The following is a 25,787-nucleotide window of genomic DNA, read 5'->3' on the forward strand; positions in this document are numbered from 1 at the left end:
GAGGTGGAAGAAGAGGAGGAGGAGGAGGAGGAGGAGGAAGAAGAGGAGGAGGAGGAGGAGGAGCGTTCTGCTCATGCCTGAACAGACCCTTTTGAAGCCTTCCTGTATTTTTCCTATCGGTAACATGGTCCTAATGAAACACTGATTTATTGTAGTAATGAAAATGAACGATGACAAGGAGACATTTTATTCTGAAAGCACTTTACTGGTTGACAACAATCAGACTCCTGTAAACACCGAGTTGAACCTGGAGCCTGGACACTTCCTGAACTTCTCCTGACTGGACACTTCCTGAACTTCCTCTGACTGGACACTTTCTGAACTTCTTCTGATTGGACACTTCTTGAACTTCTCCTGACTGGACACTTCCTGAACTTCCTCTGACTGGACACTTTCTGAACTTCTTCTGACTGGACACTTCCTGAACTTCTCCTGACTGGACACTTCCTGAACTTCCTCTGACTGGACACTTTCTGAACTTCTTCTGATTGGACACTTCTTGAACTTCTCCTGACTGGACACTTCCTGAACTTCCTCTGACTGGACACTTTCTGAACTTCTTCTGACTGGACACTTTCTGAACTTCTTCTGACTGGACACTTCCTGAACTTCCTCTGACTGGACACTTCCTGAACTTCCTCTGACTGGACACTTTCTGAACTTCTTCTGATTGGACACTTCTTGAACTTCTCCTGACTGGACACTTCCTGAACTTCCTCTGACTGGACACTTTCTGAACTTCTTCTGACTGGACACTTCCTGAACTTCTTCTGACTGGACACTTCCTGAACTTCCTCTGACTGGACACTTCTTGAACTTCCTCTGACTGGACACTTCCTCAACTTCTTCTGACTGGACACTTCCTCAACTTCTCCTGACTGGACACTTCCTGAACTTCTCCTGACTGGACACTTCCTGAACTTCTTCTGACTGGACACTTCCTGAACTTCTCCTGACTGGACACTTCCTGAACTTCTCCTGACTGGACACTTCCTGAACTTCTCCTGACTGCACACTTCCTGAACTTCTTCTGACTGGACACTTCCTGAACTTCTCCTGACTGGACACTTCCTGAACTTCTTCTGACTGGACACTTCCTGAACTTCTCCTGACTGGACACTTCCTGAACTTCTCCTGACTGGACACTTCCTGAACTTCTTCTGACTGGACACTTCCTGAACTTCTCCTGACTGGACACTTCCTGAACTTCTCCTGACTGGACACTTCCTGAACTTCTTCTGACTGGACACTTCCTGAACTTCTCCTGACTGGACACTTCCTGAACTTCTCCTGACTGGACACTTCCTGAACTTCTCCTGACTGGACATTTCCTGAACTTCTTCTGACTGGACACTTCCTGAACTTCTGCTGACTGGACACTTCCTGAACTTCTCCTGACTGGACACTTCCTGAACTTCTCCTGACTGGACACTTCCTGAACTTCTTCTGACTGGACACTTCCTGAACTTCTCCTGACTGGACACTTCCTGAACTTCTTCTGACTGGACACTTCCTGAACTTCTCCTGACTGGACACTTCCTGAACTTCTTCTGACTGGACACTTCCTGAACTTCTCCTGACTGGACACTTCCTGAACTTCTCCTGACTGGACATTTCCTGAACTTCTTCTGACTGGACACTTCCTGAACTTCTCCTGACTGCACACTTCCTGAACTTCTTCTGACTGGACACTTCCTGAACTTCTCCTGACTGGACACTTCCTGAACTTCTTCTGACTGGACACTTCCTGAACTTCTCCTGACTGGACACTTCCTGAACTTCTCCTGACTGGACACTTCCTGAACTTCTTCTGACTGGACACTTCCTGAACTTCTCCTGACTGGACACTTCCTGAACTTCTTCTGACTGGACACTTCCTGAACTTCTCCTGACTGGACACTTCCTGAACTTCTTCTGACTGGACACTTCCTGAACTTCTCCTGACTGGACACTTCCTGAACTTCTTCTGACTGGACACTTCCTGAACTTCTCCTGACTGGACACTTCCTGAACTTCTTCTGACTGGACACTTCCTGAACTTCTCCTGACTGGACACTTCCTGAACTTCTCCTGACTGGACACTTCCTGAACTTCTTCTGACTGGACACTTCCTGAACTTCTCCTGACTGGACACTTCCTGAACTTCTTCTGACTGGACACTTCCTGAACTTCTTCTGACTGGACACTTCCTGAACTTCTCCTGACTGGACACTTCCTGAACTTCTTCTGACTAGTACTAACTTGTCCCTGTGGTGTCAGGCCACCTCTCGGCACCACTCTGTCCTCCCAGCATGTCTCTGTCTTCCTGTCACTTCTCTGTACTCCTGGCATGTGTCTGTCCTCCTGGTACTTCTCTGTCCTCCTGGCATGTGTCTGTCCTCCTGGTACTTCTCTGTCCTGCTGTTTCTTTCCGCTGTTGTGTTGTTTCATGATTTGACACATGCCAAGTGTTCATAGTGCCGGATGATTTGTTTGTATCTTTGTTTATTTGTTTGATGGGAACAAAAGGGAAACCAGAGGAGGTGGAACTTTCTGCTGCTTTTTGCTTTGCAAATACATGATTTCAGAATCATATCAGCTCAGTTTATTTTTATTTTGCTTGGTTTTTTGATATCCATCCATCCATCAGTATTTGGTTCCTCATTGCGCTGTTGCTTGTTTTTGTAATGAAAGAGAACAATACGCTGTGAACGTGAACAAAACGTAGAGGACGGCATTCTAGTGGACTGGTGAGGAACCACATGCTATTGGAGCAGAGTCAAATAGAACACTAGAACACAGACTGTGAGCCACGCCACTATGGAGGCCGCCATGTTTGAAGCTCACTCATTAACAGAGGAACTATGTACCACAGCGGATGTGCATGTAAGCAACAGTGCTCCGTAGCCTCCAGCGGTCTCTGCCCTGAGAGCCTGTATAGAATGTGACGGGTGCAGTGGGTCTCACCTCCACTGTCGTGAAAACAGATCCGAAAGTGAAGAAAGTTTTAGTGAAAAAAGTTTTGCAGGTACACTGGTTTTGGTCGTGGTGTTAACGGCGACAAAGTTCATCACCGTTCCTATAAACACTCCTCAAACCTCCAGGTCAATGAAACGGCTCTGCTCCCCTCTTCACCTCTCCGGGTTATTTGGTTTCTTGAAGTGCCATTTGAAGTGTCATGGATAACTTACGATGACGTGATGAAATAAAATACTGCAAAGAATATTTTTGTATCTCTGAAGAACCTGCTATATTTAACCTCCTTCATGAACTGAGCATTACTATGCTACCAGGCTGACACACACACACACACACACACACACACACACACACACACACACACACACACACACACGCGCGCGGTGAGTGTAAGTGCTTTCAGTGAAATGAACCTTTCGCCTTCCTGTTCAAATGTTTTTGCTTCTGACAATATTAAACATTCCTAAGCTGGCCTAAGTTGTGTCAGTCGGCCTCATTATTACTGCATTTCACTCTCAGTTCACACCGGGAAATATTACTTTTACTTGTCAGTGTGTTTTCGGGCTGTGGGAGGTTGGGTTTACCCTGTCGTGATTGTTCCATGCTTTATGGTAGGTGAGCTACTGACTCACTGTCACATTACAACGGTATGAAGCTGATAAAAGAACTTCAATTCACATTCATAATGCCAGCAAGCACATTTACTATTGGTTGGTTTAATATGGATGTACAACCCTTGGCAAAAATGATGGAATCACCAGTCCTGGAGGTACATTCAGTTTAATTTTGTAGAAACAAAGCAGATCACAGACATGTCACAAACCTACAGTCATTTAAAATGACAACTTCCTGGCTTTAAGAGACACTAAAAGAAATGAAGGAAAGACATTCTGGTCAATAACAATTGTTTTTTTTAGCTCAAACAGAGGGAAAACATGATGGAATCACTCTGTAAATGTCCACTGCCAAAAGCAACACCTGCATCAGATGAACCTGCTCATTAGTCTGCATGTCAAAAAGAGAGCTCACATCTTGGAGAGCTCACACTGTGGAAAGCTCACACCATGGAGAGCTCCTTGTACATATCACACCATGGAGAGCTCCTTGTACATATCACACCATGGAGAGCTCCTTGTACATATCACACCATGGAGAGCTCCTTGTACATATCACACCATGGAGAGCTCCTTGGACATATCACACCATGGAGAGCTCCTTGGACATATCACACCATGGAGAGCTCCTTGGACATATCACACCATGGAGAGCTCCTTGGACATATCACACCATGGAGAGCTCCTTGGACAGCTCACACTATGGAGAGCACACATCGTGGAGAGTTCAGACCGTGGAGAGCTCCTTGGACAACTCACACCATGGAGAGCTCCTTGTACATATCACACCATGGAGAGCTCCTTGGACATATCACACCATGGAGAGCTCCTTGGACATATCACACCATGGAGAGCTCCTTGGACAGCTCACACCATGGAGAGCTCCTTGGACATATCACACCATGGAGAGCTCCTTGGACAGCTCACACTATGGAGAGCACACATCATGGAGAGCTCAGACCATGGAGAGCTCCTTGGACAGCTCACACCATGGAGAGCTCACATCGTGGAGAGCTCACACCATGGAGAGGTCCTTGGACAGATCACACGATGGAGAGCTCCTTGTACATATCACACCATGGAGAGCTCCTTGTCCATATCACACCACGGAGAGCTCCTTGGACAGCTCATACCATGGAGAGCTCCTTGGACATATCACACCATGGAGAGCTCCTTGGACAGCTCACACTATGGAGAGCACACATCATGGAGAGCTCAGACCGTGGAGAGCTCCTTGGACAGCTCACACCATGGAGAGCTCACATCGTGGAGAGCTCATACCATGGAGAGCTCCTTGGACAGATCACACGGTGGAGAGCTCCTTGTACTAACCACACCATGGAGAGCTCCTTGGACTTCACACCATGGAGAGCTCCTTGGACATATCACACCATGGAGAGCTCCTTGGACAGCTCACACTATGGAGAGCACACATCGTGGAGAGCTCCTTGGACAGCTCACACCATGGAGAGCTCACATCGTGGAGAGCTCATACCATGGAGAGCTCCTTGGACAGATCACACGATGGAGAGCTCCTTGTACAAATCACACCATGGAGAGCTCCTTGTACTACTCACACCATGGAGAGCTCCTTGTACAAATCACACCATGGAGAGCTCCTTGTACTAATCACACCATGGAGAGCTCCTTGTACATATCACACCATGGAGAGCTCCTTGGACATATCACACCATGGAGAGCTCCTTGCACATATCACACCATGGAGAGCTCCTTGGACATATCACACCATGGAGAGCTCCTTGTACAGCTCACACCATGGAGAGCTCCTTGGACATATCACACCATGGAGAGCTCCTTGGACAGCTCACACTATGGAGAGCACACATCGTGGAGAGTTCAGACCGTGGAGAGCTCCTTGGACAACTCACACCATGGAGAGCTCCTTGTACATATCACACCATGGAGAGCTCCTTGGACATATCACACCATGGAGAGCTCCTTGGACATATCACACCATGGAGAGCTCCTTGGACAGCTCACACCATGGAGAGCTCCTTGGACATATCACACCATGGAGAGCTCCTTGGACAGCTCACACTATGGAGAGCACACATCATGGAGAGCTCAGACCGTGGAGAGCTCCTTGGACAGCTCACACCATGGAGAGCTCACATCGTGGAGAGCTCACACCATGGAGAGGTCCTTGGACAGATCACACGATGGAGAGCTCCTTGTACATATCACACCATGGAGAGCTCCTTGTCCATATCACACCATGGAGAGCTCCTTGGACAGCTCATACCATGGAGAGCTCCTTGGACATATCACACCATGGAGAGCTCCTTGGGCAGCTCACACTATGGAGAGCACACATCATGGAGAGCTCAGACCGTGGAGAGCTCCTTGGACAGCTCACACCATGGAGAGCTCACATCGTGGAGAGCTCATACCATGGAGAGCTCCTTGGACAGATCACACGGTGGAGAGCTCCTTGTACTAACCACACCATGGAGAGCTCCTTGTACTAACCACACCATGGAGAGCTCCTTGGACATATCACACCATGGAGAGCTCCTTGGACATATCACACCATGGAGAGCTCCTTGTACATATCACACCATGGAGAGCTCCTTGGACATATCACACCATGGAGAGCTCCTTGGACATATCACACCATGGAGAGCTCCTTGGACAGCTCACACTATGGAGAGCACACATCGTGGAGAGCTCCTTGGACAGCTCACACCATGGAGAGCTCACATCGTGGAGAGCTCATACCATGGAGAGCTCCTTGGACAGATCACACGATGGAGAGCTCCTTGTACAAATCACACCATGGAGAGCTCCTTGTACTACTCACACCATGGAGAGCTCCTTGGACATATCACACCATGGAGAGCTCACACCATGGAGAGCTCACACCGTGGAGAGCTGCTGCACCAAGTGGATTGACATGAATCATGGCTCCAACTCGAGACATAGCTGATACAAAGGAGAGGATCATCAAACTTCAGTCAGGGCTGGGGCTCACCATGCAGCAGGCCAAACAAGGATCAGGAGTCTTCAACTGATTTCATCCCTGACACTGCAAAACAATAATACTCACTCACACAAAGTCAAAGTAAAAGGGTGGGTACTGTGAAGACTGCACCTGCTTTCAGCCACCTGCACCTGGCGACAAGAAAGAAAGAAAGAAAGAAAGAAAGAAAGAAAGAAAGAAAGAAAGAAAGACCGGCTATAAAATCAACACAAGATCACATACAATGTTCAAAGTTCATGATGAGACAGTCTCCGTCACCAAGGGAACACAGGACCTGCCTGATTCCCCACTCTGAAATAAAACCAGTCAGGTTTTTTGTGAGAAAACATGCAGAGGACCAGTAAAACCGTCACCTGGAACCTGGTTTTTCTTGCTTTGCAAATGGAAAGTTTTGCACAAGCACAGATGAAATTCAATAAGACCAATATTGCCTTTTTTTGTTTTGTATACTTTGGACCAAAAACAAAAAGAGGGACAGAACTCTGCATCTGTTGGTCGCTACCGCTCCATGTATCACCCTCCACTGGAGGTCACCCATCTGCTTTTCCACGGGGGGGTTTGTACAGGATCCGCCAGCTCTCCCTGGGGGAAGAACCTCCACCAAACAAACCAGTCCACCTCGACTCCCTCACTCCAGATGCAGGACCTTCACACAGCTGCTGCACAGCTTCTTCTCAGGGCAGGATGGGAAGAGGGCCAGTCTTGGAGTTTTATTGGTCAGCAGTTTTCCCTCCTCCTCTTCCCATTCTCCCACAGCAGGATGAACCTTCAGGGAGGGGAAAACATAATCATCTCCTCTCCTCCACTGGTCAGCATGACCTTTGTCCTGTGCAAAGGAATGATGAGGAGCAGGAAGTGAGCGCCACACCTCTTCTACCAGGCGCTGGACCACTCTGGGGACCCTCATCATCTCTGTCAGCTGCTGCATGGCTGCCCGAGCCAGATGGCCCACCTTTGTGATCCCTGCATTAATGAGCTGGTTTCTCAAGGAGGCTAAGGAGAAGGCCGCGGTGGTGATCAAGCCGTTATGGAGCAGAGGCTCTTCAAAGACCCACAAGCCAGGCTTGATTCCCGAACGCAAGATGTCCACTGTCCTCCATGCCTCCATCATGGACATGTAGAATGGAGTCAGTCCAGAAAGGTCACATTCAGATGTTCAAAATGGTCAAAATAATGATTTGTCAAGGCTGAGCCTTCCAGCCTTCCTGAGTAACAGCTGTTCAAGTGGCGTCCAGACAGAAGAGCCATAGAGGAGTCTCTGCCAAGCCTGCAGTCTGAAGGCCACAGTTCTAGAGATGGTGTCGATGAGGCCCTGCCCCCCCTCTGCCACAGGGAGATACAGGACCGACGCTCGCACCCAGTGTCGGCCAGCCCAAAAAAAGTCTACCAGAACTTTCTGTAGTCTTTCCAGGAGGCCTGGAGGAGGGACCAGGACTTTGAGTTTATGCCACAGAAAGGAGGCGACCAGATTGTTGGCGATGAGAGTTCTTCCCCGGTAGGACAACTGTGGTAGCACCCATTTCCATTTAGACAACCTGGCCTGCACCTGACCCAGCACTCCCTCACAGTTTTTTTTCTCACTGTCCTCATTCCCCAGCCACAGACCCAAGGCTTTTATGCCCGTGGCCCCCCACTTGAGACTTCCAGGGAGGTCAGGAGTGTCCTGAGGACTCCAGCGTCCCACCAAACACGCCTCACTCTTCCCCCAGTTCACTCTGGCTGAAGAGGCTTTTTCATACAGGGCTAAACTGTCCTGCAAAGCAAGTACATCCTCCTGTCCTGCTACAAACACATTTAAGTCGTCTGCGTAAGCCGACACAACCACCTTGAAATCAGCAGCTAACATCGGCAGGCACAGACCCCTCAGCCGGTTCTTCAGTCTGCACAGCAGTGGCTCAACAGCCATGCTGTACAGCTGGCCTGAGATGGGGCAGCCCTGCCGGATGCTTCTATGAACAGGTACAGGACAGCTTAGCCCTCCCCCCACCTTAATGACACATGACGCCTGGCTGTATAACAGCTTGATCCATGACACAAATGTGTCTCCCACTCCAAACGCCTGCAATGTTGAAGATAAAAAAGAGTGATCGACCCGATCAAAAGCTTTCTCCTGATCAATTGAAATAATAGCAGTGTTCAAGTGGTACAATTTACAACAGTCAAAAATGTCCCTCAATAAAAACAAATTGTCATATTGACCTGTCGGGGACACAGTACGATTGTTCGCTGCCAATTAATAAATCAATAAAATCCTTTAATTTATTAGACAGAGCTTTTGATAAAACATTTATAGTCCGTGCACAGCAGAGCGACAGGCCTCCAGTTCTTCAGCAGGGTCACATCCTCCTTCTTAGGCAGCAGGGAGATCGCTGCACGGCGGCAGGAAGCAGGAAGAGTCCCGTTATTAAAAGAGTCTCTGTAGACGTCCAGCAGGTCCCCTCCCAGCAGGCTCCAGAAAGGTTTATAAAACTCTGGGGGAAGTCCATCGAGGCCCGGAGACTTCCCAGAGGCCATCTGGGACACTGCAGTGCTCAGTTCCTCCAAAGAGAGGCCTGAGCTCAGGACCTGACGGTCCTCAGGACTCAGCTGAGGAAGATCCTGCAGAAGCTCAGCAGCAGCATCCCCGTCACAGTCCTCTGCTCCAAACAGGTCTGTGTAGAAGTGCATAACATGCCTCCTCATCTCAGCTGGGTCAAAGGTCAGCCGCCCATCTGGCAGTCGGAGACACACCTCCGATCTCTCCAGGGGGAAGAAAAAGGATGCCGGAGCATCCATGTCCCTCAGAGTTCTGAGCCTGGCTCGGACCAAGGCTCCTTTGGCTCTCTCCTGAAGAAGAGACTTCAGTTGTTGCTGCTTAGAGAGCAGCAAGCCAGTGTCGTGTGTGTGTGTGTGTGTGTGTGTGTGTAATGGAACAACTCACCTGCTCAGAGTTCAGCTTAAATAAAGTCTTTAAAAAAAGAAAGTGAGATCAGTGATGTACGACAGCAGGATATTAATGGAAGCAATTACAAATGCTAAAGAGCACAAAGTGCACACTATTGGGATTTATGGAGGTACCTGGTTTGTGCAGTCATCCTAGATCACAACGATATTCCTGAGCTTCGTCACAAACCAAACCAGATCAAATCTTTTGTAAGTTCAGCGAGTTCAGATCATTTGAAATGTTTCAAAATGAGAACACACTGCAGGAAAAGCGAGCAAACATACTGAGCATGCTTCAGCAGTCACTGAGGAATTTGATTATTTCCAAGATTAAAGCAGTGTTTATGATCACATGTGACTTTTCATCAGCCCTCAAAGCTCCTCTCACTTCCATCAGTCGCTGGAAAGCAAAACTCTGAATGAGGCTTGTTCAAAAGTGTAAAAGGTTCTGTCACATTCTTAACTCAAACACAACTATGACACCTGTGTGAATAAAGGTAAAGATTTAATCGCCTGTATCTCCTGCTTTCCAGATCCTGAGACAAAGTTCCTCCCGTGGCTGAAGGCTGAGGTGAAGAAAACTCTAAAGGAGGTCCACAGCAAGAGAGACGCTGGACAGGAAGTCATGCCTGCTGCATTCTAACATTACCGTCTAACGTTCAGAGGGTCTGGTGTGGCTTCTGGTTCACAAATACATACCGTTGTGGACAGAATCTAATGGAACACACCTTTTAAAATGGTGAACCCTCAATGATGATAAAATGGAAATCATCATTGAGGGTGACGTTGTTGTGGACAGACTGACGACCCTGCCAGAAGCTGTGTCTCCTTTTTGACAAATGTTTGTAAAACAATTGTTGTGAAGAGTTATATGTTGAATTTTTTTGACATGGCACTTTACTCAGATTTAGTTTTATACTAATGTTCAAAATTGTAAAATGTAAAATGTACTTCAACAAAACACTGTTCTTTGTGGTTACAGGCAGAAGACGAAGCACTGTACTCTGGAAAATGTTACTATTGCACTATTTTTGCAATACATTTGTGAAAAAAATATTTTGATGTCATTTTATGAAAAGAACAGACGAATGTTGCCTAAATGATTATGATTATAAATCACATTTAACAATTGGAACTAATAAATATGGGTAATAAATACTCTTTTTCTTGGACATAATACTTTATATAAACAGAGCTTGATTTGTTTAGTGCTTGATTTTGTAAATACTAGGCATCCCAGGGCAATCAGTTACCATCCACGGCTTTAGTAATGATAACTAATAACTAACTAACTAATGTGATAAACCATGTTTGATCAAAGTGTCCGAGGTACAATGAAGAAGGGGCAGTTCTGGAGGCTGAATTGGGAAATGAAGGAGTTCACCAGTTTACAATTTATAATGTCATTCAGCGTCCACAACCTCTGATTACATTCCGTAAACAAACGGGCTTAATAAATAGGGTCGAGGTATTGCGCTCAAGTCACACTCCTGAAAAACAGGGGGCGGCAATGCTCCATTTAATAGCTGCCAACCGCCGTTAAAACGCAACGAAGAAGAAGAAGAAGAAGACGCCGTAGTAGAAGAAGAAGAAGAAGCGACAAACGACAAGATGGCGACCGACAATGACGTAAGTTGTTCTTTTTTAAATTCTGTTTTCTCTTCTCCCAAAAGCTTCAGTGGATAAATGTTGGGTCTCCCTGTTGTTTTCAGCCCGAGGCGGAAGTGTTCGAGATCACGGACTTTACCACCGCTTCGGAGTGGGAACGGTAGGAGTTTGAATAGCATTGTTTACCCTCCATATTCACATTATTCCACATCTTTTTATAAGCTGCTTTTCTAACTCGGTCACATCTCTTATGAGCACACGCTATTAATCTGCTTTAACGCCATAGAACACGTCAGAAGCATGACTGCAGTGTTATTGGATTTGTTGGTACGGACAACTCGTCCATGTCGTTCCGGAGATCTCGTCCACGACTCATTTTTCAGCATTATTTAATTGGATTTCAAAGTATCCCTGTGCACGGATAGGTATTTGACTGTTAACAGACCTTAATGAGGCTGGAGTGACAACTGTCATCCGCGGTTTAAACAAAAGGGCCTGTTTACATCGCGTATTACGGTAAAGCTGTCAGAAGCCGACGGGAGTTTCATGGTGCGTTCACGTACACCTCAGTTTCAAGCAAAAAACACAACAGTACTGTATTAGCGTATTGTAACAACCCAAAAAAACAACAACAGAAAATCAAATTATGTTCTGCAAAATTCACCAGATTCATTTTCTACAGGCTCCCAGATACCTCTGTGCCAATTTCCAACTAGAATCACTGTAGCATTTTCTCACAATTGCAGAAATAAAACACACCCAATACACACAGTAGGTTATTGTACAAAAACTTCACAAAAAAAAAAGTCAGTTTGTTTTCAGCACCCTCCACCACATTCTTGTTCTACACCCCCCCCCCCCCCCTCCCTCCCCAGTACCTCTTTGCCAATTTTCAACTGGATTTCCTGTAGCATTTTCTCACAATTACAGAAATAAAATACACCCAATAGATAAAGTACTGTAAAGGAATTCATACGAAAATCTTTTTTTATTTAAGTATACTCCACCAGATATTTATTCTACAGGCCCACAGGTACCTGTGTTTCTCATTCTCATCCTTTCCTTTTGTAGAACTTTGGAGACACATGTATATATTTGGAGACACACACACACATATATATATATATATATATATATAAACAAAGTTTTGTTGGCGAAGGTAACCACAAAGCCCCCAGAGGACCTCTGGAGGTGCTTGTACTCATGCACGTACAGAGGTATTCACTGTGCTTCTGCCGTCTCCACGGAGTATTTTCAAAACAGTTCCACCTTCGGAGCCTTTAACAAAACATTGTGTTTTCACTCTGTCATCTCCTTGTTCAACAGTAACTACAGCCTCTTTAACTCCATGTGTCAGTGCCACTCCAGAATAAACGGCTGTTCTCATTGATCTACTTCAAGGTTCATGGCAAAAGTAGAAGAAGTGATCAGTGACTGGAAGTTGACTGGAGGCTCTGTTCCTGTGAAGCCTCTGGAAAAGGTATTTGGCTTGTATCGTTCTCTGAGTGTTCTATGTATTGTTCTCTGAGTGTTCTACGTATTGTTCTCTGAGTGTTCTACGTACTGTTCTCTGAGTGTTCTACGTACTGTTCTCTGAGTGTTCTACGTATTGTTCTCTGAGTGTTCTATGTATTGTTCTCTGAGTGTTCTACGTATCATTCTCTGAGTGTTCTATGTATTGTTCTCTGAGTGTTCTATGTATTGTTCTCTGAGTGTTCTATGTATTGTTCTCTGAGTGTTCTACGTATCATTCTCTGAGTGTTCTACGTATCATTCTCTGAGTGTTCTATGTATTGTTCTCTGAGTGTTCTACGTATCATTCTCTGAGTGTTCTACGTATCATTCTCTGAGTGTTCTACGTATCATTCTCTGAGTGTTCTACGTATCATTCTCTGAGTGTTCTACGTACTGTTCTCTGAGTGTTCTACGTATCATTCTCTGAGTGTTCCACATATTATTCTCTGAGTGTTCTACGTGTCATTCTCTGAGTGTTCTACGTGTCATTCTCTGAGTGTTCTACGTGCTGTTCTCTGAGTGTTCTACGTACTGTTCTCTGAGTGTTCTACGTACTGTTCTCTGAGTGTTCTACGTACTGTTCTCTGAGTGTTCTACGTATTGTTCTCTGAGTGTTCTATGTATTGTTCTCTGAGTGTTCTACGTATCATTCTCTGAGTGTTCTATGTATTGTTCTCTGAGTGTTCTATGTATTGTTCTCTGAGTGTTCTATGTATTGTTCTCTGAGTGTTCTACGTATCATTCTCTGAGTGTTCTACGTATCATTCTCTGAGTGTTCTATGTATTGTTCTCTGAGTGTTCTACGTATCATTCTCTGAGTGTTCTACGTATCATTCTCTGAGTGTTCTACGTATCATTCTCTGAGTGTTCTACGTATCATTCTCTGAGTGTTCTACGTACTGTTCTCTGAGTGTTCTACGTATCATTCTCTGAGTGTTCCACATATTATTCTCTGAGTGTTCTACGTGTCATTCTCTGAGTGTTCTACGTGTCATTCTCTGAGTGTTCTACGTGCTGTTCTCTGAGTGTTCTACGTGCTGTTCTCTGAGTGTTCTACGTGCTGTTCTCTGAGTGTTCTACGTACTGTTCTCTGAGTGTTCTACGTACTGTTCTCTGAGTGTTCTATGTACTGTTCTCTGAGTGTTCTACGTACTGTTCTCTGAGTGTTCTACGTGTCATTCTCTGAGTGTTCTACGTACTGTTCTCTGAGTGTTCTACGTGTCATTCTCTGAGTGTTCTACGTGTCATTCTCTGAGTGTTCTACGTACTGTTCTCTGAGTGTTCTACGTACTGTTCTCTGAGTGTTCTACGTACTGTTCTCTGAGTGTTCTACGTACTGTTCTCTGAGTGTTCTACGTATCATTCTCTGAGTGTTCTACGTATCATTCTCTGAGTGTTCTACGTGTCATTCTCTGAGTGTTCTACGTGTCATTCTCTGAGTGTTCTACGTGCTGTTCTCTGAGTGTTCTACGTGCTGTTCTCTGAGTGTTCTACGTGCTGTTCTCTGAGTGTTCTACGTACTGTTCTCTGAGTGTTCTACGTACTGTTCTCTGAGTGTTCTACGTGTCATTCTCTGAGTGTTCTACGTACTGTTCTCTGAGTGTTCTACGTACTGTTCTCTGAGTGTTCTACGTACTGTTCTCTGAGTGTTCTACGTACTGTTCTCTGAGTGTTCTACGTATCATTCTCTGAGTGTTCTACGTATCATTCTCTGAGTGTTCTACGTATCATTCTCTGAGTGTTCTACGTATCATTCTCTGAGTGTTCTATGTACTGTTCTCTGAGTGTTCTACGTATTGTTCTCTGAGTGTTCTACGTATTGTTCTCTGAGTGTTCTACGTATTGTTCTCTGAGTGTTCTATGTACTGTTCTCTGAGTGTTCTACGTACTATTCTCTGAGTGTTCTACGTATCATTCTCTGAGTGTTCTATGTACTGTTCTCTGAGTGTTCTACGTATTGTTCTCTGAGTGTTCTACGTACTATTCTCTGAGTGTTCTACGTACTATTCTCTGAGTGTTCTACGTATCATTCTCTGAGTGTTCTACGTATCATTCTCTGAGTGTTCTACGTATCATTCTCTGAGTGTTCTACGTATCATTCTCTGAGTGTTCTACGTATCATTCTCTGAGTGTTCTACGTATCATTCTCTGAGTGTTCTACGTACTGTTCTCTGAGTGTTCTACGTACTATTCTCTGAGTGTTCTACGTACTATTCTCTGAGTGTTCTACGTACTATTCTCTGAGTGTTCTACGTATCATTCTCTGAGTGTTCTACGTATCATTCTCTGAGTGTTCTACGTATCATTCTCTGAGTGTTCTACGTATCATTCTCTGAGTGTTCTACGTACTATTCTCTGAGTGTTCTACGTATCATTCTCTGAGTGTTCTACGTATCATTCTCTGAGTGTTCTACGTATCATTCTCTGAGTGTTCTACGTATCATTCTCTGAGTGTTCTACGTATCATTCTCTGAGTGTTCTACGTACTGTTCTCTGAGTGTTCTACGTACTATTCTCTGAGTGTTCTACGTATCATTCTCTGAGTGTTCTACGTACTGTTCTCTGAGTGTTCTACGTACTGTTCTCTGAGTGTTCTACGTATCATTCTCTGAGTGTTCTATGTATTGTTCTCTGAGTGTTCTACGTATCATTCTCTGAGTGTTCTACGTATCATTCTCTGAGTGTTCTACGTATCATTCTCTGAGTGTTCTACGTACTGTTCTCTGAGTGTTCTACGTATCATTCTCTGAGTGTTCTATGTACTGTTCTCTGAGTGTTCTATGTACTGTTCTCTGAGTGTTCTACATACTATTCTCTGAGTGTTCTATGTATTGTTCTCTGAGTGTTCTATGTATTGTTCTCTGAGTGTTCTACGTATCGTTCTCTGAGTGTTCTATGTATTGTTCTCTGAGTGTTCTACGTACTGTTCTCTGAGTGTTCTACGTACTGTTCTCTGAGTGTTCTACGTACTGTTCTCTGAGTGTTCTATGTATCATTCTCTGAGTGTTCTATGTACTGTTCTCTGAGTGTTCTACATACTATTCTCTGAGTGTTCTACGTACTGTTCTCTGAGTGTTCTACGTATCATTCTCTGAGTGTTCTATGTACTGTTCTCTGAGTGTTCTACATACTATTCTCTGAGTGTTCTATGTATTGTTCTCTGAGTGTTCTATGTATTGTTCTCTGAGTGTTCTATGTATTGTTCTCTGAGTGTTCTATGTATTGTTCTCTGAGTGTTCTATGTATTGTTCTCTGAGTGTTCTACGTACTGTTCTCTGAGTGTTCTACGTACTGTTCTCTGAGTGTTCTACGTATCATTCTCTGAGTGTTCTACGTATCATTCTCTGAGTGTTCTACGTACTGTTCTCTGAGTGTTCTACGTACTGTTCTCTGAGTGTTCTACGTACTGTTCTCTGAGTGTTCTACGTACTGTTCTCTGAGTGTTCTACGTACTATTCTCTGAGTGTTCTACGTATCATTCTCTGAGTGTTCTATGTACTGTTCTCTGAGTGTTCTATGTACTGTTCTCTGAGTGTTCTATGTACTGTTCTCTGAGTGTTCTATGTATTGTTCTCTGAGTGTTCTACGTACTGTTCTCTGAGTGGTCTACGTATCATTCTCTGAGTGTTCTATGTACTGTTCTCTGAGTGTTCTATGTATTGTTCTCTGATTGTTCTACGTACTGTTCTCCGAGTGTTCTACGTACTGTTCTCCGAGTGTTCTACGTACTGTTCTCTGAGTGTTCTACGTACTGTTCTCTGAGTGTTCTATGTACTGTTCTCTGAGTGTTCTACGTACTGTTCTCTGAGTGTTCTACGTACTATTCTCTGAGTGTTCTATGTATTGTTCTCTGAGTGTTCTATGTATTGTTCTCTGAGTGTTCTATGTATTGTTCTCTAAGTGTTCTACGTATCATTCTCTGAGTGTTCCACGTACTGTTCTCTGAGTGTTCTACGTATTGTTCTCTGAGTGTTCTACGTATCATTCTCTGAGTGTTCTATGTATCATTCTCTGAGTGTTCTACGTATCATTCTCTGAGTGTTCTACGTATCATTCTCTGAGTGTTCTACGTACTGTTCTCTGAGTGTTCTACGTACTGTTCTCTGAGTGTTCTACGTACTGTTCTCTGAGTGTTCTACGTATCGTTCTCTGAGTGTTCTACGTATCGTTCTCTGAGTGTTCTACGTATCGTTCTCTGAGAGTTCTACGTACTGTTCTCTGAGTGTTCTACGTACTGTTCTCTGAGTGTTCCACGTACTGTTCTCTGAGTGTTCTATGTATTGTTCTCTGAGTGTTCTACGTACTGTTCTCTGAGTGGTCTATGTATTGTTCTCTGAGTGTTCTACGTATCGTTCTCTGAGTGTTCTACGTATCATTCTCTGAGTGTTCTATGTACTGTTCTCTGAGTGTTCTACATACTATTCTCTGAGTGTTCTATGTATTGTTCTCTGAGTGTTCTACGTACTGTTCTCTGAGTGTTCTATGTATTGTTCTCTGAGTGTTCTACGTATTGTTCTCTGAGTGTTCTACGTATTGTTCTCTGAGTGTTCTACGTATTGTTCTCTGAGTGTTCTACGTACTATTCTCTGAGTGTTCTACGTACTGTTCTCTGAGTGTTCTATGTATTGTTCTCTGAGTGTTCTACGTACTGTTCTCTGAGTGTTCTACGTACTGTTCTCTGAGTGTTCTACGTATCGTTCTCTGAGTGTTCTACGTATCGTTCTCTGAGTGTTCTACGTATTGTTCTCTGAGTGTTCTACGTACTGTTCTCTGAGTGTTGTACGTATCATTCTCTGAGTGTTCTATGTATCATTCTCTGAGTGTTCTACGTATCATTCTCTGAGTGTTCTATGTATTGTTCTCTGAGTGTTCTACGTATTGTTCTCTGAGTGTTCCACGTGTCGTTCTCTGAGTGTTCCACGTATCGTTCTCTGAGTGTTCCACGTATCGTTCTCTGAGTGTTCCATGTATTATCAGCCTACGAGCCGGTCTGTCCTCTGATTCTCTCATGGTGGTATATATATCTATATATCTATATCTATATTTCCCCAGGGTGAATACACCAACGGATCCTGGGGAGAGAAGTCTCAGGATATTAATTTCGCTGACTTTAAGTTTCATATAACTCACTACTTTCTGAAACAAACGTGTGAGGACGGCGATGGAAAAGACAAGCTGGAGGAAGGTAGGAAGACGTTCTACTATTCCTCATCCCAAAGCGCTTCACATCATTCATCACATTCACAGAAGAACAATACCACAAACTCTCTATCAGTGTCAAACCAAACGTAGTATGATGACAGGAGGCGAATGTCACAAATGTGAATGTATTTGATCGTAGTTCATGTGATCCACCGACACGGGGTGACGTGGCGCCTGGTTTTTTACACGATAATGCAAATCAAAAGTGAAAAGTCAATACTTTGTACAACCTGTTTAACCTGCAGTCACAGCTGCAAGTCTCTTTGAGTCTGTAAATATGAACAGATTAGTTAGAGTTGAAGTTAAATAAAGGTTGCTAAATCTTCGTTTTCTAAGCTCATTTTCTCCAGAGAGATAAATCCTTTTTGTGATCCCTGTAATTAAGATACAATGACCATTTATACGGTTTTGTTTTTCCCCCTCAAAACCAGATGCGTTGCCCGTGGCGATGCAGGACCTATTGTGTATGAACAACGACTTCCCTCCTCGAGCCCACTGCCTGGTCCGATGGTGAGTCCAGTCACACCTCCCATCACTTTATACACTACGACTTCACACACAACACTTTCACACAAGTCTCTTATGTCCATTGAATTCAAAGTTTATTGTCCCAAATCCAGCATTTTTTAAATGTCCATCCACTTGAATCGTCAATCCTCTGAGCTGTAGTGAGAATACTGTCAGTCTCCACCTTCACCACGCCCACATCTGGAAGCAGAGGAAGTTCCTTGTGCCGATGTTGAACCAGAATGTGAGCCAGGCCTTTAACAGTAATTGGGCATTGTTTGTACCGTTTTTTACTCATCTTACCCTGTTATTTACTCACCGTTACCCTGTTATTTACTCACCGTTACCTTGTTATTTACTCATCTTACCCTGTTATTTACTCACCGTTACCCTGTTATTTACTCACCGTTACCCTGTTATTTACTCACCGTTACCTTGTTATTTACTCATCGTTACCTTGTTATTTACTCATCTTACCCTGTTATTTACTCACCGTTACCCTGTTATTTACTCACCGTTACCTTGTTATTTACTCATCGTTACCTTGTTATTTACTCACCGTTACCCTGTTATTTACTCATCTTACCCTGTTATTTACTCATCGTTACCCTGTTATTTACTCATCTTACCCTGTTATTTACTCATCTTACCCTGTTATTTACTCATCTTACCCTGTTATTTACTCACCGTTACCCTGTTATTTACTCATCTTACCCTGTTATTTACTCATCTTACCCTGTTATTTACTCATCGTTACCCTGTTATTTACTCATCTTACCCTGTTATTTACTCATCTTACCCTGTTATTTACTCATCTTACCCTGTTTTTTACTCATCGTTACCCTGTTTTTTACTCATCTTACCTTGTTATTTACTCATCTTACCCTGTTATTTACTCATCTTACCCTGTTATTTACTCATCTTACCTTGTTATTTACTCATCTTACCCTGTTATTTACTCATCTTACCCTGTTATTTACTCATCGTTACCCTGTTATTTACTCATCTTACCCTGTTATTTACTCATCTTACCCTGTTTTTTACTCATCTTACCCTGTTATTTACTCATCTTACCCTGTTATTTACTCATCTTACCCTGTTATTTACTCATCTTACCCTGTTATTTACTCATCTTACCCTGTTATTTACTCATCTTACCCTGTTATTTACTCATCTTACCCTGTTATTTACTCATCTTACCTTGTTATTTACTCATCTTACCTTGTTATTTACTCATCTTACCTTGTTATTTACTCATCTTACCTTGTTATTTACTCATCTTACCCTGTTATTTACTCATCTTACCCTGTTATTTACTCATCTTACCCTGTTATTTACTCATCTTACCCTGTTATTTACTCATCTTACCTTGTTATTTACTCATCTTACCTTGTTATTTACTCATCTTACCTTGTTATTTACTCATCTTACCCTGTTATTTACTCATCTTACCCTGTTATTTACTCATCTTACCCTGTTATTTACTCATCTTACCCTGTTTTTTACTCATCTTACCCTGTTTTTTACTCATCGTTACCCTGTTTTTTACTCATCTTACCTTGTTATTTACTCATCTTACCTTGTTATTTACTCATCTTACCCTGTTATTTACTCATCTTACCCTGTTATTTACTCATCTTACCCTGTTATTTACTCATCTTACCCTGTTTTTTACTCATCTTACCCTGTTTTTTACTCACCGTTACCTTGTTATTTACTCATCTTACCCTGTTATTTACTCATCTTACCCTGTTATTTACTCATCTTACCCTGTTTTTTACTCATCTTACCCTGTTTTTTACTCACCGTTACCCTGTTATTTACTCATCGTTACCCTGTTATTTACTCATCTTACCCTGTTATTTACTCATCTTACCCTGTTTTTTACTCATCGTTACCCTGTTATTTACTCACCGTTACCCTGTTATTTACTCATCTTACCCTGTTATTTACTCATCTTACCCTGTTATTTACTCATCTTACCCTGTTATTTACTCATCTTACCCTGTTATTTACTCATCTTACCTTGTTATTTACTCATCTTACCTTGTTATTTACTCATCTTACCTTGTTATTTACTCATCTTACCTTGTTATTTACTCATCTTACCTTGTTATTTACTCATCTTACCTTGTTATTTACTCATCTTACCCTGTTATTTACTCATCTTACCCTGTTATTTACTCATCTTACCCTGTTATTTACTCACCGTTACCCTGTTATTTACTCATCTTACCCTGTTATTTACTCATCTTACCCTGTTATTTACTCATCTTACCCTGTTATTTACTCATCTTACCCTGTTATTTACTCATCTTACCCTGTTATTTACTCATCTTACCCTGTTATTTACTCATCTTACCCTGTTATTTACTCACCGTTACCCTGTTTTTTACTCATCTTACCTTGTTATTTACTCATCGTTACCCTGTTTTTTACTCATCGTTACCCTGTTTTTTACTCATCGTTACCCTGTTTTTTACTCATCGTTACCCTGTTTTTTACTCATCGTTACCCTGTTTTTTACTCATCGTTGCCCTGTTTTTTACTCATCGTTGCCCTGTTTTTTACTCATCGTTGCCCTGTTTTTTACTCATCGTTGCCCTGTTTTTTACTCATCGTTACCCTGTTATTTACTCATCGTTACCCTGTTATTTACTCATCGTTACCCTGTTATTTACTCATCTTACCTTGTTATTTACTCATCGTTACCCTGTTTTTTACTCATCTTACCTTGTTATTTACTCATCTTACCCTGTTATTTACTCATCGTTACCCTGTTATTTACTCATCTTACCTTGTTATTTACTCATCGTTACCCTGTTTTTTACTCATCGTTACCCTGTTTTTTACTCATCGTTACCCTGTTTTTTACTCATCGTTGCCCTGTTTTTTACTCATCGTTGCCCTGTTTTTTACTCATCGTTGCCCTGTTTTTTACTCATCGTTGCCCTGTTTTTTACTCATCGTTGCCCTGTTTTTTACTCATCGTTGCCCTGTTTTTTACTCATCGTTGCCCTGTTTTTTACTCATCGTTGCCCTGTTTTTTACTCATCGTTGCCCTGTTTTTTACTCATCGTTGCCCTGTTTTTTACTCATCGTTGCCCTGTTTTTTACTCATCGTTACCTTGTTTTTTACTCATCGTTACCCTGTTTTTTACTCATCGTTGCCCTGTTTTTTACTCATCGTTGCCCTGTTTTTTACTCATCGTTACCTTGTTTTTTTACTCATCGTTGCCCTGTTTTTTACTCATCGTTGCCCTGTTTTTTACTCATCGTTGCCCTGTTTTTTACTCATCGTTGCGCTGTTTTTTACTCATCGTTGCCCTGTTTTTTACTCATCGTTACCTTGTTTTTTTACTCATCTTACCCTGTCATTTACTCATCGTTACCTTGTTTTTTACTCATCGTTGCCCTGTTTTTTACTCATCGTTACCCTGTTTTTTACTCATCGTTGCCCTGTTTTTTACTCATCGTTGCCCTGTTTTTTACTCATCGTTATTGTTTATTAGTCATTGTGAAAAACTCGTCCGAAATGCTTTATCCGCTCATCCCTAAAGCCCCATTTCCACCGCACACAAGTGCCGGGACGATACGGAGCGGTACGGAATAGAGACCCCGACCGAAATTTTGGGTCGCGTCCCCACTGCAGAGAGGAGCGTTAAAAGTGGGCGGGGCTTATGAGCTCCGCAGAAATGTGACATTATAACAGAAGAGAAAGTCTTCAGATGTAGATCTTATGAATCCTGTGTTGTTGTTTAAATTCTCCACTTTGCACTGTTATTTTTTGCAGCGGGAAAAAAAAAAAGTTACTTTTTGCAGCAGTAATTTTTTGCAGCGGAGAGCTGCAGCGCAACTTCCGTGTTTGTCGTGAGAGAGCGAGTCGCTCGGCCGCTTGCCGGCGACGTGCCCCGCACTCGAGCGCTGGGGTGTGGGGCAAGTGGCCGGAGCGTTCCCCCCGGTTGGCTGAGGCACAGACACGGGAGTCTGAGCTTTCTGCTCAAACGCAGGAGGTTCTCCACTCCGGCGCTGATCGCGGTCCGGCAGCTCAGCGCCGGAACACGGAGGCGCCGAGCTCCGAGCTCCTTTTCATGGCTTCCGCGGTCCGTCCCCGCGATAAAGCGCCACTGACCGCGGCTGAACAGAACGCTGACCGCCTCTGGGAAGCGGAGCTGCCGGAGCGCGGTCAGCGCCGGAGACGAGAGCTCCAGACTCCGGTGTCACGGACGCACATCAGCGCCACGGCGAGCGCTATGCTGCAAACAGAAAACTCCAACGCGATGCAAAGTCCCTCCCCCCGGTCTCCCCCTGCCTCAAGTCGCTCTTTCACAACAAACACTAAAGTTGAGCAGCAAAGAAAAGAAAATGAAAATAAAAACAACCAGAGCACAGCTGACCACACTGACAGCAGAGGATTCATCCGGCACATTAACATATTGAGGGCGTGTAGTAAATCACTGACCAATCAGCAGACGGCAGCTCACACTCAGACCCGTTCCATGGTCCTGGTACCCCAACGGATGGGTAGCGGAAAAGCGGTCGCCTTTGGAGCGGTCTGGAGCGGTTTAGACTGCATTCCTGTCGTGACACGCGAACCGGAGCGGTTTAAACCGGTCTAGGCCGGTACTTTTTGTGCGGTGGAGACGGGGCTTAATTCTCAGCTTCTGTGGGCCTGGTGACAGTTTGCACTGGAGCACCTGTCCTAAAAATAGTCAACATTTCATACACATACAATCAAAAAGCTTCTTAAATTTAAAATATATAAAAAAGTAGACAGCAGTATAGTTTACAGAGAAATGCATTGTTTTAGAATTTTAAAAACACAATGATGACGATATGATTTTAAACACTTGCAGAGATTAATGAGATATTGAATAAATTCAGTATAATATGAAAAACCTTAACAGTTAGCAGGAGCTAGTGTTAGCTACTTGGTAGTAACTCACAACAGGCCCAAACTGATGAACATATTGAGACACACAATGTGTTTTACTAACTCCAACTGTGAAACGTCCTGCAGCAGCAGCAGAGGCACAACTTCTTCAGGATCACATTCTGGTTCTCATTGGTTTGGTTGAACTGCATTTCTGCTTAACTTAGTGACAGATAGAATGTAAACAATGGCACATGGCATGAGGAGAGGAAGCTCCTCCTCCTCTTCCCAAGATGGCCATGTGGGCGGAGCCAGTCCAGCTCCTGAAACCAGCAGATTCTGAATGAGGCTCAATGATCAAATATTGAACTGGCTGGAAATCAAGGACAAGCTGCATTTGGGGTGAAAAGCTTTGAAGACACGGTTTGTGGACCAACAGGAACCAGGTGTTACCTGATATGACTCAGGTTTTGCTCTGCCTTTCATGTTGAAGGATTTACTGTGTGTGTTGTCAGGTATGGCTTACGGGAGTTTCTCGTCATCACCCCTGGAACAAACTGCGAGGCCATCATTAGCGAGTCCAAATGCAACCTGCTTCTCAGCTCCATTTCTATCGCCCTGGGAAACAGCGGCTGGTGAGTTTCCTTGGTGATGAGCCTGTATGACGGCCTGCAGGCTGGGCGGCTGGTCTGGACACCCTAGAGGGGTTGCATGAGACGTGAATGAATGAATGAATGAAACTCTATTTTGATCATGCAAATAAAAATAAAGGAAAAGATAGACATTTAGAATTTAAAATGGTAAAACAATAAAAAGAAACGACCCCAAACAAAACTATGAAACATCACATCCCACTTGCTCACATTGTACGTCGAAAAGAAGTAGGAAGAAGAAACAAACGTATTGTTTCCGCCCCTTCAAACTTAATTCAACACTAGAATTGCACCAGAAATTGTGAAAAACTGTAATTTGTGATTCAGTGTTCTCTAAACAAAGACATCACGGAGATAAACTGCTGTACTTCTGAAATATCAATCCCTTATATATTTTCTTCAATCTAATTATATTTGATGATTGTTTGATCTGGATGGTTAACGTGTTCCACCTCTTCACTCCACACGTTGAGACGGAAGCTTTTTAGAGTTGTTCCACTTTCGGAATGTTGAAATTGAGTTTTCTTCTAAACTCGTACCCACTCACTGTCTTACTGAACATTTTCTAGGTGTTTCCTCGTAATCATTTATTGTTGGCTTTGTACACAACTTGAATGGTTTTGAACTGTATTAGAACCATGAATTTGAATGTTCTTGATTGTTCTTGACTGAGTGAGTGTGTTTCCGGAACATTATTGATTTTTTCTGTAAAATGCAGATTTTTTTAATGAACTTACATAATATATATAAACATATTGTGCGTTTCCCCAGACCTCCCCACAGTAAGTTAAATAAGGCAACACCAGTGCATTTTAAAGAATGAAGAGTGATTTATGGTGCAGTAGCCCTCCAGCTCTGGCCACGACTGCAAATACTTCTGGATACTTTGACGTGTTTGATTTGAGGTTTCCGGCAAATGTTGTCATCCATGATTACGCCTAAAAACGTGTTCTGATCCACCCTCTCAATATTCACACCCTCTATTATTACATTTACCGGGTTGATTAGTTTACATTGACCTTTTACAATGACGCAGGAGAAGAAACACCAAGACTTAAGATCAAGCATAGGCTGCAGTACTAATACTCAGTGAAACTATAAATACGTCTTAACATTAAAAATGTAATCGTATGAATGTTTGGTATAAACATGCATATTTATTACAGTTAGCCAAGTTCAATAAATAATTTGGCATTTTTTGCTGCTTTTAATGTGATCTAAAGTTAATGAGGTTTTGGGTGATGGTAAAGTAATTGTAGAAACGTGTGGCGCTGTAACCAGGTAAAACACACTTTACAATGCTGTTTGTCATCCTCTGGCTCACATCCAAAACACTTCCATTCACCAAAGCAAACATTTTGGGTGGGAGGGTTGTTTACCCTTGTGACCACAGACTTGTTTCTGCTTTCACTGGCATTCACGCTTTCCAAACGCTGAAGTGCAGACAGGTTGTCAAGGGGCTTTATCCGAGGTTGGGAGGCGCCTGAACAAACTCTGGAGGAAAACTGGCTTCAGAAACAAGATCACATGTACAAGTGAATCCAGATTGTGGTTTCTTTAACCATTTGTTGTGCAACCCTCCTCTGGATGAAGTCACGAAATGCTCACTGTTCCAGTTCTGTTCTAACGTTGCTCCTATTCTTTCAGTAAGGTTCCCATGTTTGTCCAAACCCAGCAGAAGTGGCGTCGGATGTATGTGGGAGAGTGCCAAGGACTTGGTGTTCGCACGGACTTTGAGATTGTCCAAGTGCGCAAGGTGCCCAGTCAGTACAACCATCTGTCTGGGCTGCTGGACATTTTCAAGTCAAAGATAGTAAGTCCACAGGCACCGCCGCATGTCTTGGTGTGTCACACGTTCTGGACATGATATGGAGGGTCTGTTGGCAGAGGGGCCAGTTCGTCGTTCTTCAGCGTTAACGGACACGACGGGGCGT

General features: G+C 43.6%; 1 protein-coding gene across 1 annotated transcript in view; it reads left to right on the forward strand.

Annotated features, from left to right (window-relative positions):
• The first annotated feature begins 11,105 nt into the window (after positions 1–11,105).
• Positions 11,106–25,787, forward strand: part of rab3gap1 (RAB3 GTPase activating protein subunit 1) — a 61,259-nt gene continuing 46,577 nt past the window's right edge. Inside the window, exons 1-7 of the mRNA XM_080514672.1 lie at positions 11,106–11,124; positions 11,208–11,263; positions 12,505–12,583; positions 17,671–17,803; positions 18,252–18,330; positions 23,716–23,835; positions 25,501–25,666. Of these exons, the coding sequence (XP_080370798.1) occupies positions 11,107–11,124; positions 11,208–11,263; positions 12,505–12,583; positions 17,671–17,803; positions 18,252–18,330; positions 23,716–23,835; positions 25,501–25,666 (651 nt within the window). The 5' untranslated portion in view covers position 11,106. The remainder of the gene's footprint in view (positions 11,125–11,207; positions 11,264–12,504; positions 12,584–17,670; positions 17,804–18,251; positions 18,331–23,715; positions 23,836–25,500; positions 25,667–25,787) is intronic.

Source organism: Blennius ocellaris (assembly GCF_963422515.1).
Source record: "Blennius ocellaris genome assembly, chromosome: 19".
NCBI classification, from domain to species: domain Eukaryota; kingdom Metazoa; phylum Chordata; class Actinopteri; order Blenniiformes; family Blenniidae; genus Blennius; species Blennius ocellaris.